Here is a 13,403-nt window from a genome sequence, read left to right as displayed (position 1 = left end):
GAGCTGTCTCATGAGGGTTCTGTGTAAGAGCAGTACACGCTCTGAACCTCAGAACCATCTCTCCAGCTCCAGCCTGGGACTCTTTCTCGCTTCCCTGGCTGTCTTGGTTTTGTGTTGTGTGCCACGCCCTGGTTCCTGAGGCCCTGACTGGCTTTCCAGGCAGTGCTTGGCATATGTGCTGAGTAGACTTGTTCTTACCCTGGGAGAGGCAGCTGCCTGTCAAGCGTGTTAGCTGTAGGATTTCTGCAGACTCCCTTTATCACGCCAAGGAAGTTGCCTCCTATTTATATCTTGCTGAGGGCTCTTATCAGGAATGGATATTAGAGTTTTGTCAATACTTTTCTTTGTGACTATTGGGATAATCAAGTTTTTTCTTATGGTAAGAGATATGGAATACTTTCATGTAAAATACTGACTGTTGCTGTTATTATTCTCTCTGTTGCCCTCCCCGCTGCATGCAGGGCTCTGTCTATAACATCCACTAGGTCACCCCCAGTACCTAGTACATATCAACATTCAGTTATATGAGTGACTAACCTAAAATACTGTCCCTTTCTCTTCTTCCTTCTGTCACTCTTTCCTCCCCCCTGCCTCTATGGTATTTTGTTTTTTGTTTGTTTGTTTTGGTTTTGGTTTTTTTTTTTTAGATAGGGTTTTGCTTAGTTGGGTTGGGCTTGAACTCATAATCTTCTTGTCCCAGCCTCCTAAGTATAGTTGCACACCACCATGCCTGGAGGTTTTCTTCTTTAATGATGTCCCTTATCTATTTATTCACTTTCTGACATTAATCAGGGCATCACATAAGTTGTGGTAAGCTGTGTTAAACTGCTGAAAGTTTGAATACCGTGCCAGTGTACACACTCGGGCTTCTCACCATTTCTATATTTAGGGTTACAGTTGTGTAGCTTTGGAAGGAATCTTGAACTCACCTGGCCCTGCTAGTTCTGTATCTTCAGAGAAGGTGACTCCTACATTGCATCATTACATATATTCTAGCAAAAACTCTGTGCCATTGAAAGCTGCCTATAAGAAAGCTGACACCCCAGCAGAAAGAGGGCGGAGAAACCAGCCCAGCATCACACATAAGCCAGAAAGATGAGACAGCATTTGACCCTACTCTTAACTAAAGTCAACTTTTAAAACTGTAGAATGGCTGGGCTATAGCTCCATGATAAGAACTATTGTTTATTGTGTGTAAGGCCATGGGTTCAATGCCTATGACCAGCCACAAATAGAAAAACAAAGCAGAATCGGTCAGACGTGCTATTAAGATGTGCAGAATAGAGCTTCTCTCTCTACTTTCATGGCACAATGCCCTGTTTTGAATTATTTTAATCTCCTCAAATTCTGTTAAGAATTTTTATATGTAATAGTTAGGTGTGCTGTCACATACCTGTAACCCAGCACTTGAGAGACAGAAAGATTAGGAGTTTAAGACTAACCATGGCTGCACAGTAAGTTTGAGGCCAGTCTGGTATAAATGTTTCTGCCTCAAAATAGGAATTTAAAACAACAGAAGTTCTGCATCTATATTCATGAAGATTACTCATCCAGCCTTGTTTTGGTATCAGGATATCGTGTGCACTATACAGTGTGTTGGAGAGATTCTCACTTCTGCATTTTTGCAAGGAGGGGGTTGTGAGTTTGTGTCAAATTGGTGTTATTTTTCTGTTTGAATCTTGAGGCTTTTCTGTGGGAATATTTTTGACTTCAGCTTCATTTTATTGAATACGTATGAGGCTTTTCAGGTTTTCAAATTCTTCTCGAAGAGTTTTGGTAGTTTGTATAGTTCAAGAAATTCCTTCCAAGCTGTCAGCGTGGATTGCTCATGGAGTAGTTTTTAATATCTGTAGGATGTTTAGTGATGTCTTCTCTGCTGGCATAAGCTGTGCTGCCCTGACTGTGCTGGTAGAACTTTGTCAGTTTTATTCATCACCTCAGCTGAACGTTGTTGATTCTCTCTTCCGTGGTACTCTTTATCTTACAGTGTGTGTCCACAGAGAGAACACGCCTGTCCCTAGTGACCTACTCCCCAGGGGACCCAGTGGGAGGTCTCACATTCAGCCCTTCACACACAGCCACTCAGGAGGTACCTCTTGGGTTTTAAGGGCTTAGGTTGATCAGAGCTGTGCTAGTTCAAGCCAATCCCTACTCACCGTGATAAGATGTGGGGTACTCCTAGTTGCTCTGAGATGTGGGAGATTTTACTCTGCTTGCCCCTTGAGTGTCTTTACTGCTCACAATCTTGTTTTGTCTGGTTCCCGCTGAATACAAGAGGGGTACCTCCTGTCTCCATCCTCGGGCCCTTGTTACATGTTCTCTGCTGCTGTCCCTGGAGTCCAGCTGCCTTGGCCCCGCTGGGTGCCACATCCCCGTGCTATACAGGGCATGCCAGGTTTCCTTCCATCTCAGGGCCACTGCCCATTCTCATCTGAAATGTGACATCCATGCCTGAGAGCCATTGTTTCCTGTCCTATGTGGTTCGGAGCAAATTTAGTTCTGGCAACTCCACCTTGTCTGGGTCCAGAATTCCCAGTCAAGGGCTCAGTGGGTAGGAGTGTTTGCTATACAAATATGAAGGTCTGTGTTCAAATTCTCAACTATCATATAAAAAGCTGGCTGATCTATATACGTGTATGTCTGTAATACCAGTGCTGTAGGCGATGTGGGGAATAGAGGCTCTCCAGCTAGAGGTTCAGGGAGAGACCCTGTTACAAGAGAGTAACTCAGAGATTGATAGAGTGGGACACCCAACGTTCTCCTCTGGCCTCTCTGCGTGTGTAGACAGGTGGACACACATATAACTCATACACTCACACACACACACACACACACACACACAGAGAGAGAGAGAGAGAGAGAGAGAGAGAGAGAGAGAGAGAGAGCGCAGTGGGTGTGTGATATACTTGGGAAGCAGAGATAGGATTCCTACAAGTCCCTGCCCCTCCCCAGGCTACAAAATGAGAGATTGTGTCAAATAAAACAAACAAGTAGCTGAGCATGGCAGGTACCAGGTTTTACAGACTTTAGCTTGTGTAGCCTCCAGGCTACTATGGAACTGTGTTCTCCATTTTGCTGCTGAGAATCAGAAAAGTCGGGTGTCCTGCCATAGTTTACACTGCTTTTGGGGTAGGGGTGGAGCTGCCCCTGTATTGACAGGCAGGGACTTTCCTGTTCTCTCTGCTGGTCCCAGACCAGGCAGGAGGGTCACTGCTTGGTGAAGGAGTAGGGTCTGAAAGTGCTGAACCAACAGACTTCCCTTATGGGGTCCTAAGGTGTGTGTTTGTGCCCCTGTGATAAAACCGAGGTTCAGACAAGCCAAGGGTCCCCAGCTGGTCATCATTGGTGCTTGGGGACCCTTTTACTCATACTTGATATTAACTCTGTTGTAAAAACTGACATTGCCATTCTGAGGAGATTCTCACGTGGTGAAAGGGCTGGCTTCACATGGTAGCCCTCAGCACTGTCTCTGCCTGGAAGTGCATGGACACATGAAGGATAGCCTAGGCTTGTTATGGGAATAATAGTGATGAAGAAATGGACAGCAGAAGTCATGTATGTGTGCTTGTGAGTGTGCATGTGGCAGGTGTGTGCGATAGGGTCTCTACGGAAACTGGAGCCAGCGAGTCCCCAGGGCTGTCCTGTCTCCACCCCGCCCCTTGTGCTGGGGTTACGGATGAGCTCCTGTACCCCACTTTTAAGAGTAGGTGCCGGGGATCCAAACTCAGGTTCTCATATTTGCATAGCAAGCATTGTATGTGCTCAGCTCTCTCCCCAATCCCCAAAGTCAGGATTTTATAAGAGCCCACTGACCTAGTGTCCTAGTATGGGTGTTCAGAGGCACCCGGGGTAGCCATGGCTCCAGGCATCTAGGGGGACAGGCAAGGGGGAAGTTGAAGGCTTTTTTTTCTAGGAAGATGGTTCAATTGTTACAAAGAGTGAAATCTACCCAGCCATCAAATGAGCTCAGTCACAGGACTGTGTGCCAGCAGCAGACCACTAGGGGGTGTTGTCGCAGGAGGGGTGAGGCCGGGTGTGCTGCTAGATCATTTCTGTAGTCTGGGTGAGCAGCCTCTCTTTCTGTTTCAGGACAACGTGTTAAACATCATTAATCAGATCATGGAGGAATGTATCCCTCAGGACCGTGCCCCTCGGGATTTCTGCGTCAAGTTTCCAGAGGAGATCCGGCATGACAACTTGGCTGGCCAGCTGTGGTTCGGGGCTGAGGTAGAGGTGCTGGGATTCTGGGCCCTACCATTGAACATCCTTTTCCAGCCATGTCCATGTGAAGCCTGGTGTCTCCTCTAGGGGTCCTGTTCTCCCTTTGTCTCCCCAGAGGGCGTGACCTGAGCTTCCTTGGCCACCAGCCCTAGGAACATCATGGGGAGCCGTAACCCTGTGCTCCCCACCAACGCTGGGGCAGGTGAAGTTTCTCATGTGATTGTTAGACTCTCGGGTTCCCAAGCATCCAGGATCCTGTCACTGCTCCTCAGATACCAGTGTGACCATAGTTCTCACCCACCCACTGCCATGACAGCAGCAGGGGGCGATCTTCAGGGGGCCTTACCCCACCACATCTCACTTTAGCTTATCTTAAGTGACACAGGAAAATGGCTTCCCCAGGAGGTAGTAGGACCACTGTCTTCCCTGTCTGGAAACTTCCTGTATCTCTCAACAAAGTGAAGCCCCCAGCGTGTCTCGCTTGACTGTGTTCTCAAAGCACTGGGGGTCTGGGGCTCTAACTGCAGCCTGTCATCCGTCATCCCTCTGTGCTGTCCTCCCTGACATCCCCCCCCCCATGCAACTGTGGACCTTCCCTGCCCCATGCTCCATTTTATCTCATTCTCCCCATCCTTCCCATGCCTCTCATATGAACCATCTGGTTGGCTCTTCCCTGAGGTTCTGATGGGTCTGACAGCCACAGCCTCATCATGCTTCAGTATTCACTGTTACAGCATGGCCCAGGGCAGAGGCTCCTGTGAGGACCTGTGGAAGGAGATAGGCCCAGCTCAGTTAGTTAGCTGGTGTGTGTGTGTGTGTGGGGGGGAGTGCTGCTGTGAGGCGGCACCTGGAGTTCAGTGCCCCCCTTCAGGATACACCTGGGAAGACAGTGACCCCCTTCCCTCAGCTGACAGGAAATTGCTTCTGGTCCTGATTGATGCTGACAGGATTGGCTGGCGGATTGGTTCTGCCCTAAACTGGTGAAGGCTAGCTAGTGGACTGAGCATTTACACTGGAAGAAGCCAACTGGGAGCTGCCCATACTCCTTGGTCCCCACCTTGAGAGTAGCAGGCAATCGCCTATGTTTCTGAGCACAGGCTGGGGTCTTTCACAGATGCGGGGGGGGGGGGGTTGAGGGTGCATGGAGGCCTCTTCACCAGCCAGCTGTAGGATGCTTCTTAAGTAGGTGATTTGGTTGTCAGAGAGATCATGTTCCTGTTAACTTTAGGTGTGTGTGTGTGTGTGTGCGTGTGTGTACACATTCGGCACCTATGACTTCCCAGAAAGGTCATGGCCTAGAGGGTGGCTGGACCCTTGCTGCTCTCCTGTTGTAGGACACAACCCTGAGTGTAGCCTTTAGATGCTCTTCCCTGAGTGTAGCCTTTAGATGCTCTTGGCTCCCTCCAAGCAGCCACCCTGGACCAGGAAGCAATGAGAGTCACATCACTGGGTTCCCCTGTATTGAACCGCACACTGAGCACCGAGGCCTTGAGGTGCACAGGGTCAGGATCCTTCTGAGGACGTGCAACTGCTAAGAGCCCCAGGCCACCCTGAAGCCCACTCCCCTGCCCACAGTGCCTGGCAGCTGGCTCCATCATCATGAATCGTGAGCTGGAGAGCATGGCTATGCGGCCACTGGCCAAGGAGCTGACACGCAGCCTGGAGGACGTGCGGGGCTCTCTCCGTGACCAGGCACTACGAGACCTCAACACTTACACGGAGAAGATGCGGGAGGCGCTGAGGCGCTTTGATGTCCTGTTTGCCGAGTTTGAACTGAGGTGACCTTGATGGCCTATACATGTGCTTTAGACTTTGGAAGGATGGCTTTTGCTCATCATTTTGGGGTAACAGCTCTTTGGGGCCACATCTTGATGTTTCCATGTAGAAAATGTTGAGGGGGGAGTTGGGTGGATAGCTCCTGGGGATCTTTGTGGGTGGGCGTAAGGGAACCTTCAAAGGAAGAGGGAAAACAGGGTATAGAGTCCAGCAGGGCTCTGGCAGTCACAGCGCCTGGGGGACAGGGCTCAGGACAGGCTCACCGAAGAGGCCCACTGTGCTCTATGCACCAGCAGACAGGAAACCCATGCCTGCTGATTGCAGGATACCATGACTGGCCTCTAGAAGGAAGTAATCTCTCAGAAGTCCGAGTGCAGACAATGAGGGTGATTTCCGTGTCTCATAGCAAGGAAAAAAAAATAGAGTTCCTAGTTTAGAAGGCATGAAAATGTCAGGCTGGGCGTGGTGGTGCACTCCTTTGATCCCAGCACTTGGGAGGCAGAGAGAGGCAAGTGGATTTCTGAGTTCGGGGCCAGCCTGGTATACAAAGTGAGTTCCAGGACAGCCAGGACTATACAGAGAAACCCTGTCTCGAAAAAACAAAAAACAAAACAAAACAAAACAAAAAAAAGAGAGAGAGAAAATGTCCTTACCTGGGATCAGGTAAACAAACTGACAAATATCACGTAAACAACACCCCAGCTGCACAGCCAGTACCCTTTCAGCCCTGTGTACATCTGGGGCCACTCCTGGGCAGCTGAGGTACGCAGGACCCGAGATTGTACTCCATGGGAAAGGGGTCTCCCAGGAGCCTGCTCCCCATCATGGGTCCGTATAGACTAATGCATTGCTGGCACACAGCTGGGCTAAGGTGGGAACAGTCACTTCGGTGGGTGTGATAATTCCATGGCAGTCAAGGCTGAGCTGGGGCAGGACTGGGGACTCTGGTTTAAATGGTCTCTATAAAGCTGGGAACTGTATATTTATGAAACCAGTGGCACAGGAAGTGGAAGTATTGAGGGCTGGGGTTTTAACTTTGTGTTCTTGCTTGGGGAGGCCTGGGAAGCTGGGGAGGGAAGGTCTGACACCTCTGCCTTGCAGCTATGTCTCAGCCATGGTGCCAGTGAAGTCCCCCAGGGAGTACTATGTGCAGCAGGAGGTCATCGTGCTGTTCTGTGAGACGGTGGAGAGGTAAGGGCAGGCTGCTCAGGGTGGCATCTTGTCAGGGATGCCCAGGTGGGAAGACAGCAGCCTGCTGCTTCTCCTCATGCCTACCAGTGCACAGAAGGCAGATCCCACACGCACTCACACCCCAGGTTCCCTCTGCTCTGGCTCACATGGCAGGTGCCCACAGTTCAGTGGAGTCATGTGACAGACAGGACAGAAGTGTATGTCTTAGTAGGCAGCTGCTGTGTAGACCCTCCCCCTCCCTGTCCCCTACTTCTCTGGCCCCCTGCCCCCCCACTTCCCTCCTTCCTCATCCCCCACTTCCTTACTTGTCTGAGGGCTGCTCACCTCAGAGCCTCTGTGGGCCTGTGAGGGCTCGGGCCTGTTCACCACAGGTGGGTTAGGACTGCAGCCCTGAGACCTTCTTTGGCAGAGTCTCCAAATAGTCTGAGGCCAAGATTTACAGAGATTTTCAACTGTGGTGCTTATTTTGAAACTGATTAAGTCACACCATAAGTTGTTATTTTTTAAGAGGCAGATCGTTCGCCGTCTATGCCTTCAGAAGTATTTCAAATTGCCAGAAAACAAGGTGGCTGAAAGTACATTTTGCTTTGAAGCCCTGATGGCTCAGCACCTGCTTCTGGGGTGTGCGTTGTATTGGGAAAGCCGCCTGCTTACGGTGGGGGAAGGGAACCGACCTAGATTTCAGAGAAGGTGCTAGATGGGGGAATATTCTTGCCTCATGTTTGCGCTTGGCCCTTGAGTTGTATTGGCTTCCAGGTTAGGCAAAGTACTGGTAATGACAGACAGACACCTGACAGAATGACAGCTATCTTCCCACAGATTCCCACATCTCCTGCCCTTTCATTCCTTACTGGGACAGAAGTGGAACAAGAGGAAATCAAACTGAGCTGTGGCCACTTGTCTGGGGCTTTCCAAGCCAAGCATGCCTTGTCTTCTGTGTATAACTGAGGTGGCACAGGTCACCTTCCTCACCTGTCCCCTGGGTGTGAATCCTAGAGAGGATAGAGTACTCTGCCCCTCCCCCCTCTCACTCCCCTTTCCCTCTGCCAGAGCCTTGGATTTTGGGTATCTGACCCAGGACATGATCGACGACTACGAACCCGCCCTCATGTTCACCATCCCTCGGCTGGCCATTGTGTGGTGAGTGTCCTCTGCTTCCTGGGTCCTGGTGATGGTCCTCACACACTGCAGACTCTTCTGTGGTCAATCCCCAGCAGTGCGCAGTCTGGCTTCCTCAGCAGAGAGGAGCCAAGTGTTCAGAGAACTTCCTGCTTCCCCGGTTGGGGAGGGTGGCACTCATATTGCAGACTGAGTCAGTGAGTCCTGCTGCCCCGTGCTGGGACAGTGAGATGGACACACACACAGTGCAGAGTCTCTTAGGTATACAGTGCAGGGCTGGGAGAGGACAAGGGGCCCTAGTTCCCAAAGGAGAATATGGTTTGAGTGAGTGGCTTCTGGTCTGTAGGAAGATGGAGCCCATTAGTTCAGGGGAGCTGTGATCTAACGTGTGTCTGGTCCCACCAAGGGACCCTTTCCCACTAGCAAGGTAGAACATATGTGGGGAGAATAAGGAACTCACCGGTCAGACTTGAGAGTCTTGTAGGGTTCAAGATGTCAAGATAGAATGTAGGATCCGGGGTCTTACGTACCTCTAAGACTTTGTTCAATCACTTGCTAGGAATTCCGAGTATCTGGGACTAAGAGCAAAGCCCAGCAGTTGGAGCTTGTTCTACCTCTGTGCACCATCTTTCTGTTGGGTGGGTGTTCACGGGGTTGGCAGGGCTTGGTGATGGCCGGCTGGGTATGACATCTGGGAGACGGCCTGGCATGCGGGAACATAGCTAAGAGTGGGGATGGAGAGCCCTGTAGGAGAAGGAGAGAGAACAGAGGCCAGGCTGCGTCCAAGTCCAGGCCATGGAGAGGTTTCACAGCAGGACCTCAAGGAATCCAGAGCATAGACACATAGCGGCCTCCCATGGGAGGTGGAAACACATGGGTGGAAAGGTGGTGGTTCAGAACAGCCAATGGTCTGGGCCTGCAAAAATGGGGGCACTTTCCTCTGTTGCATAGGCAAGCACTGGGGTAGGTATTGGGAGAAGCAGAACAAGGGGTGGTGCCAGTCCAGACACTCCCTGCCAGGAGCTGGCTCGATGGCTTAGATGTCTTCAGGAAAGGCCTTCAGGGTTATATTTGAGCACTGTCTGGTGTTTGCAGAACCCTGTAGTAGCCCAGTCCCGCTCAGTCCCTTCCTTATACAGTCCCCCTTTCCTTACAGAGTCTTCCTTCTCTTCAGCGTATCCAAAGGGTCACCTCACAGCCCAGGGATGCCACTTTAAAATACCCGTAGTCAGCAGAACCTGGGGCTGTCCTGTCTTCTGAGCATGTCGAGCTGGAGGGCTGGACGTCCCTGATAGCCCACGTAAAGTGCGCAGGAGTGACTGTTCCCAGGTGGACCTGTGGGCCTGTGCTGGCTCACAGGTGTCGCTGGTCCATTAAGAGGAAATGGTGCACTGGTTTGGTCCTCACCTCTCGTCTTTGTCTGAAAAACAAAACAGAAAATTCTTTGCAATGTACATCTTGTTAGTGCTGACCAGCAAGGGTCTTAGAGTGTTTAAGAACAGGCACTGACCCTTATCTCAATGGGCCGTGCATCTCTGAGAGTGGATGCCGTAACACAGAAAACCCCATCTCTCTTTTAACAGACCATTGTAAGTGCTTTGAAGTGCAGTACCCAGCACTTAACCCACAGCCCAGGAACAAACACCTAGGGTACCCAAGGGCTGGCTCCCCTGGGAAGCTCTGCAGACCCGGCTGCCATATTGGACCGTGCATTTCATCCCTGCTCTGACCCCTGCTCTCCTGGCTAAGTGCAGGTGGGATTGGGGAACAAGGGATTCAGAAGCCCTTGGGAGCACCCTGAGGCTTATCTCAGGCAACACGCTAGTTTTAAAATAAACAGAGGTGTCAGACAGCCCCTGCTTGCGCTGTTTCCAGATTTAACTCTGGAATCTGTTTTTTTTTTTTTTTTTTCTCCTTATTGGTTGGTGGGTTAAGACAGTTTCTTATAGCCCTAGCTGGCCTTGGACTCATCATGTGGCCAGTGGTGACCCCCATGAGGACTGGATCACAGGGTTACCCACCATGCTTTTATTCTGAAGTCTGTTTTCCATGTTTATTCCACTTTTTACCAGTTCCACAGCCATCTGTGCCTGAACAGATGTGGCTGATGAACAGTGGCTAGTCCTCACTGGCCTATATCCTGGGTGCCGTCCTGCTGGCCGCTGGATCAGTAGCCCACCTAGAGCACTAGTCCTGGAGCAGAGTAAGACCGCTGTGGGTGAGGGCTTGATTCTGGGGGTTCCTCCTAGAGGTAGGCATGCAGTTCCTTCTCCTCAGGGTGGGAGGAAGGCCTAAGAAAAGAGCTGAGAGGATTGGAGGGGTCTCCACCAGGCAGAGTGCACCCAGGGTATATGGGAAAGGAGAGCAGACACAGGAACATGGCACTCAGAGCGTGGGGCTTTGGCTGGCGACAGGAGACATTGCATAGTCAACTGAGAGGGTCCTCAGGAGCAGGCCCATAACCTCAGAGCCAGGTGTGGATCTGAGGGAGCCAGAGGTGCAGTGTCTGATAGAATCCACCCAGGGAGCCCCACTGTGGGCGCTTCTCTCACACCACCACCTTTGATGCCCACCAGGTCCACACAACCCACAACCCCTTGCTCTCTCAATTCTCACACTTAGCAGCTTCCCAGGAGGCAGCCCAGGAGAGTCCTCCCTGTGTTCACATGGTGAGCATGTATTGATACTGTGTAACCACTTTGTGCCTGGCCCTGCAGGCATCCCAGAAGCCAGCCCTTGCCTGGGCAGGGTCTGGAAAGCTGTTCTCCTTTAGGTATCCATGTAATTTTAAGGTATCTATCTTTAAAAAAACAGTTCCTTAAAAGAATGAAGAAATCAAAACCTATAGATTCAGTGGTGACTTTCCAGCCTGCCCATTTCATTGACCAACATGGCCTGTGTCACAGGGTCACTATTGCCTACCAGCCCAGGATCCCACAGGCCTCCCTGGGTCAAGTTGGCATTCACCATATTTCCACAGAAGGCCTGTACACACCACAGCAACCCCTGTAGTTGGCTCCAGCACTTTTGTGCTTAGAGCCATCTGTGTGAGCCTGGCCCTTGGCCCCACCTACTCTTTGTCAGAACAGGGGCACCTCTTAGCCTGGGGTAGCAGTGGTCCTGGAAATATTCAGATAAGAAGGGCACCGCACCTGTTCAGACCTTGCTGTGACGTCACCTCCTGGATAACAGACCTGCCCACACCCATGGATGCCACAGCCTGGCCTCTGCCTCAGTGATCCCTGACCGTGTATCTGCCTTCCCCCTGGTTCTGCCTTCTGTGTTCTTTACCTCCAGGTTCACCTAATGATATACTCACTCTATTTGATTTTTAACATTCTATAAGTACAGCTTCCTACTATCTGACCCATCCACGAATTTTTCAGATCATAGTTTCACCACAGCTAAACTTGGGTACTGGTTGGCACTAACTTCAGAATACTTGTATCACAGACACCTCGCACCCCCGTACCCTTTGTGGTACAAGCGCCGCTTACATTCACACATCTGTCTGAGTACATTCATTCATTCATTCATTCTCTCTCTATCTCTCTCTTTCTCTCTCAAGCCTAGTTTTTGAATCTGTAGGATTTCTGGTCCTGCAGTTGTATAACTAGGGTTTGTGCTGTGGGTGTGCATCCCCACAGGAAGGCAGGCTCCCCTCCTGCACTGACCGGAGGGTGGAGCATGGTGGGCTTTGGTAGAATTTTGCCACTTTGAATGGACAGGACTTAGATGCATATTTATACAGATTACCCATCAAGTAGCACTCGTAATAAAAATATTTGAGGGGATGAATATCTAAAACTAAGGCGCCGACTGTGATACTCCTGTCACTAAAATATGAGAAACACGAGTGTTAAGGAAGCATCCGCACTGTGATAAATACAGAATCATAGCCAAGTGCTGTCAGTACAAGATTGATTTTAAAAAGTAATTTACTTACTTCATGTTACTGCGTGTATGTCTGTGTGAGGGCATTGGGTCCCCTGGAGCTGCAGTTACAGCAGGTGTGAGCTGCCATGTGGGTACTGGGAAGTAAACCCGGGTTCTCTGGAAGAGCAGCCAGTGCTCTTAACTGCTGAGCCATCTCCTCTCCAGCCTACTTTTTTTTTTTTTTTTTTTTAATTTTTAAGTTTAAGACAGGGTCTTACATGTCTCAGGCTGACCTGGAATTTGCTATGTGTCGAAGAATGACCTCAAACTTCAGGTCTTCCTCTTTCCGCCTCCCACATGATGGGATCACAGGCATGCACTGCTGGGGTTAGAACCAGGGCCTCATGCATGCCACGATAGTTACCTGCATACCATGCATACCAACTGAGTTACAGCCCCAGCTCTCTGTAAAAATTAACACTTGTGTAAACAGAAGGCAAAGAAATAAGTGTTTTTACTATGATGATAAACTACAAACAACACAAAACTTAACATCTTAGCCCTTTAACAATTTTTATTTATTTATTTATTTATTTATTTATTTATTTATTTATTTGGTTCTTCGAGACAGGGTTTCTCTGTATAGCCCTGGCTGTCCTGGAGCTCACTCTGTAGACCAGGCTGGCCTCGAACTCAGTAATCCNCCTGCCTCTGCCTCCCGAGTGCTGAAAAAAATTTTTTTTATTAGTAGTATATATGTATGGTGTATGTGTATGTGTATGTGTGTGAGCAGGTGTCTGAGTTTGTGTAAGTGTGTGTGTGACTGTGTGTATGAGTGAGCATGTGTGTGTGTATGTGTGTGTGTGTGTGTGTGTGTGTATGTGAGCATGTGTCTGAGTATGTGTGAGTATGTGTGTGAGTGTGTATGTGAGTGTGTGTGTCAGTGTATGAGTGAGCATGTGTGTGAGTGTGTGTGTATGTGAGCATGTGTGAGCATGTGTGTGTTTGTGTGTCTGTATGAGTGAACATGTGTGTGTATGTGTGAGTGTGTGTATGAGTATGCATGTGTGTATGTGTGAGTGTGTGTGTATGAGTGAGCATGTGTGTATGTGTGAGTGTGTGAGTGTGTGTGTATGAATGAGCATGTGTGTGTGTGTGTGTGTGTGTGTGTAGGTCAGTGGGCAGCCTGCGTGTGTGTGTGTGTGTGTGTGTGTGTGTGT

At 49.9% G+C, this 13,403-nt stretch overlaps 1 protein-coding gene across 1 annotated transcript in view; it reads left to right on the top strand.

Annotated features, from left to right (window-relative positions):
* Zfyve28 (zinc finger FYVE-type containing 28) overlaps nt 1–13,403 on the top strand; it is an 86,861-nt gene that overhangs the window by 42,148 nt on the left and 31,310 nt on the right. Inside the window, exons 3-6 of the mRNA XM_029545305.1 lie at nt 4,090–4,227; nt 5,797–5,999; nt 7,099–7,188; nt 8,239–8,328. Of these exons, the coding sequence (XP_029401165.1) occupies nt 4,090–4,227; nt 5,797–5,999; nt 7,099–7,188; nt 8,239–8,328 (521 nt within the window). The remainder of the gene's footprint in view (nt 1–4,089; nt 4,228–5,796; nt 6,000–7,098; nt 7,189–8,238; nt 8,329–13,403) is intronic.

This window comes from Mus pahari, chromosome 13 (genome assembly GCF_900095145.1).
Source record: "Mus pahari chromosome 13, PAHARI_EIJ_v1.1, whole genome shotgun sequence".
NCBI classification, from domain to species: Eukaryota; Metazoa; Chordata; class Mammalia; order Rodentia; family Muridae; genus Mus; species Mus pahari.
This window is presented reverse-complemented; position numbering and strand designations above follow the sequence as displayed.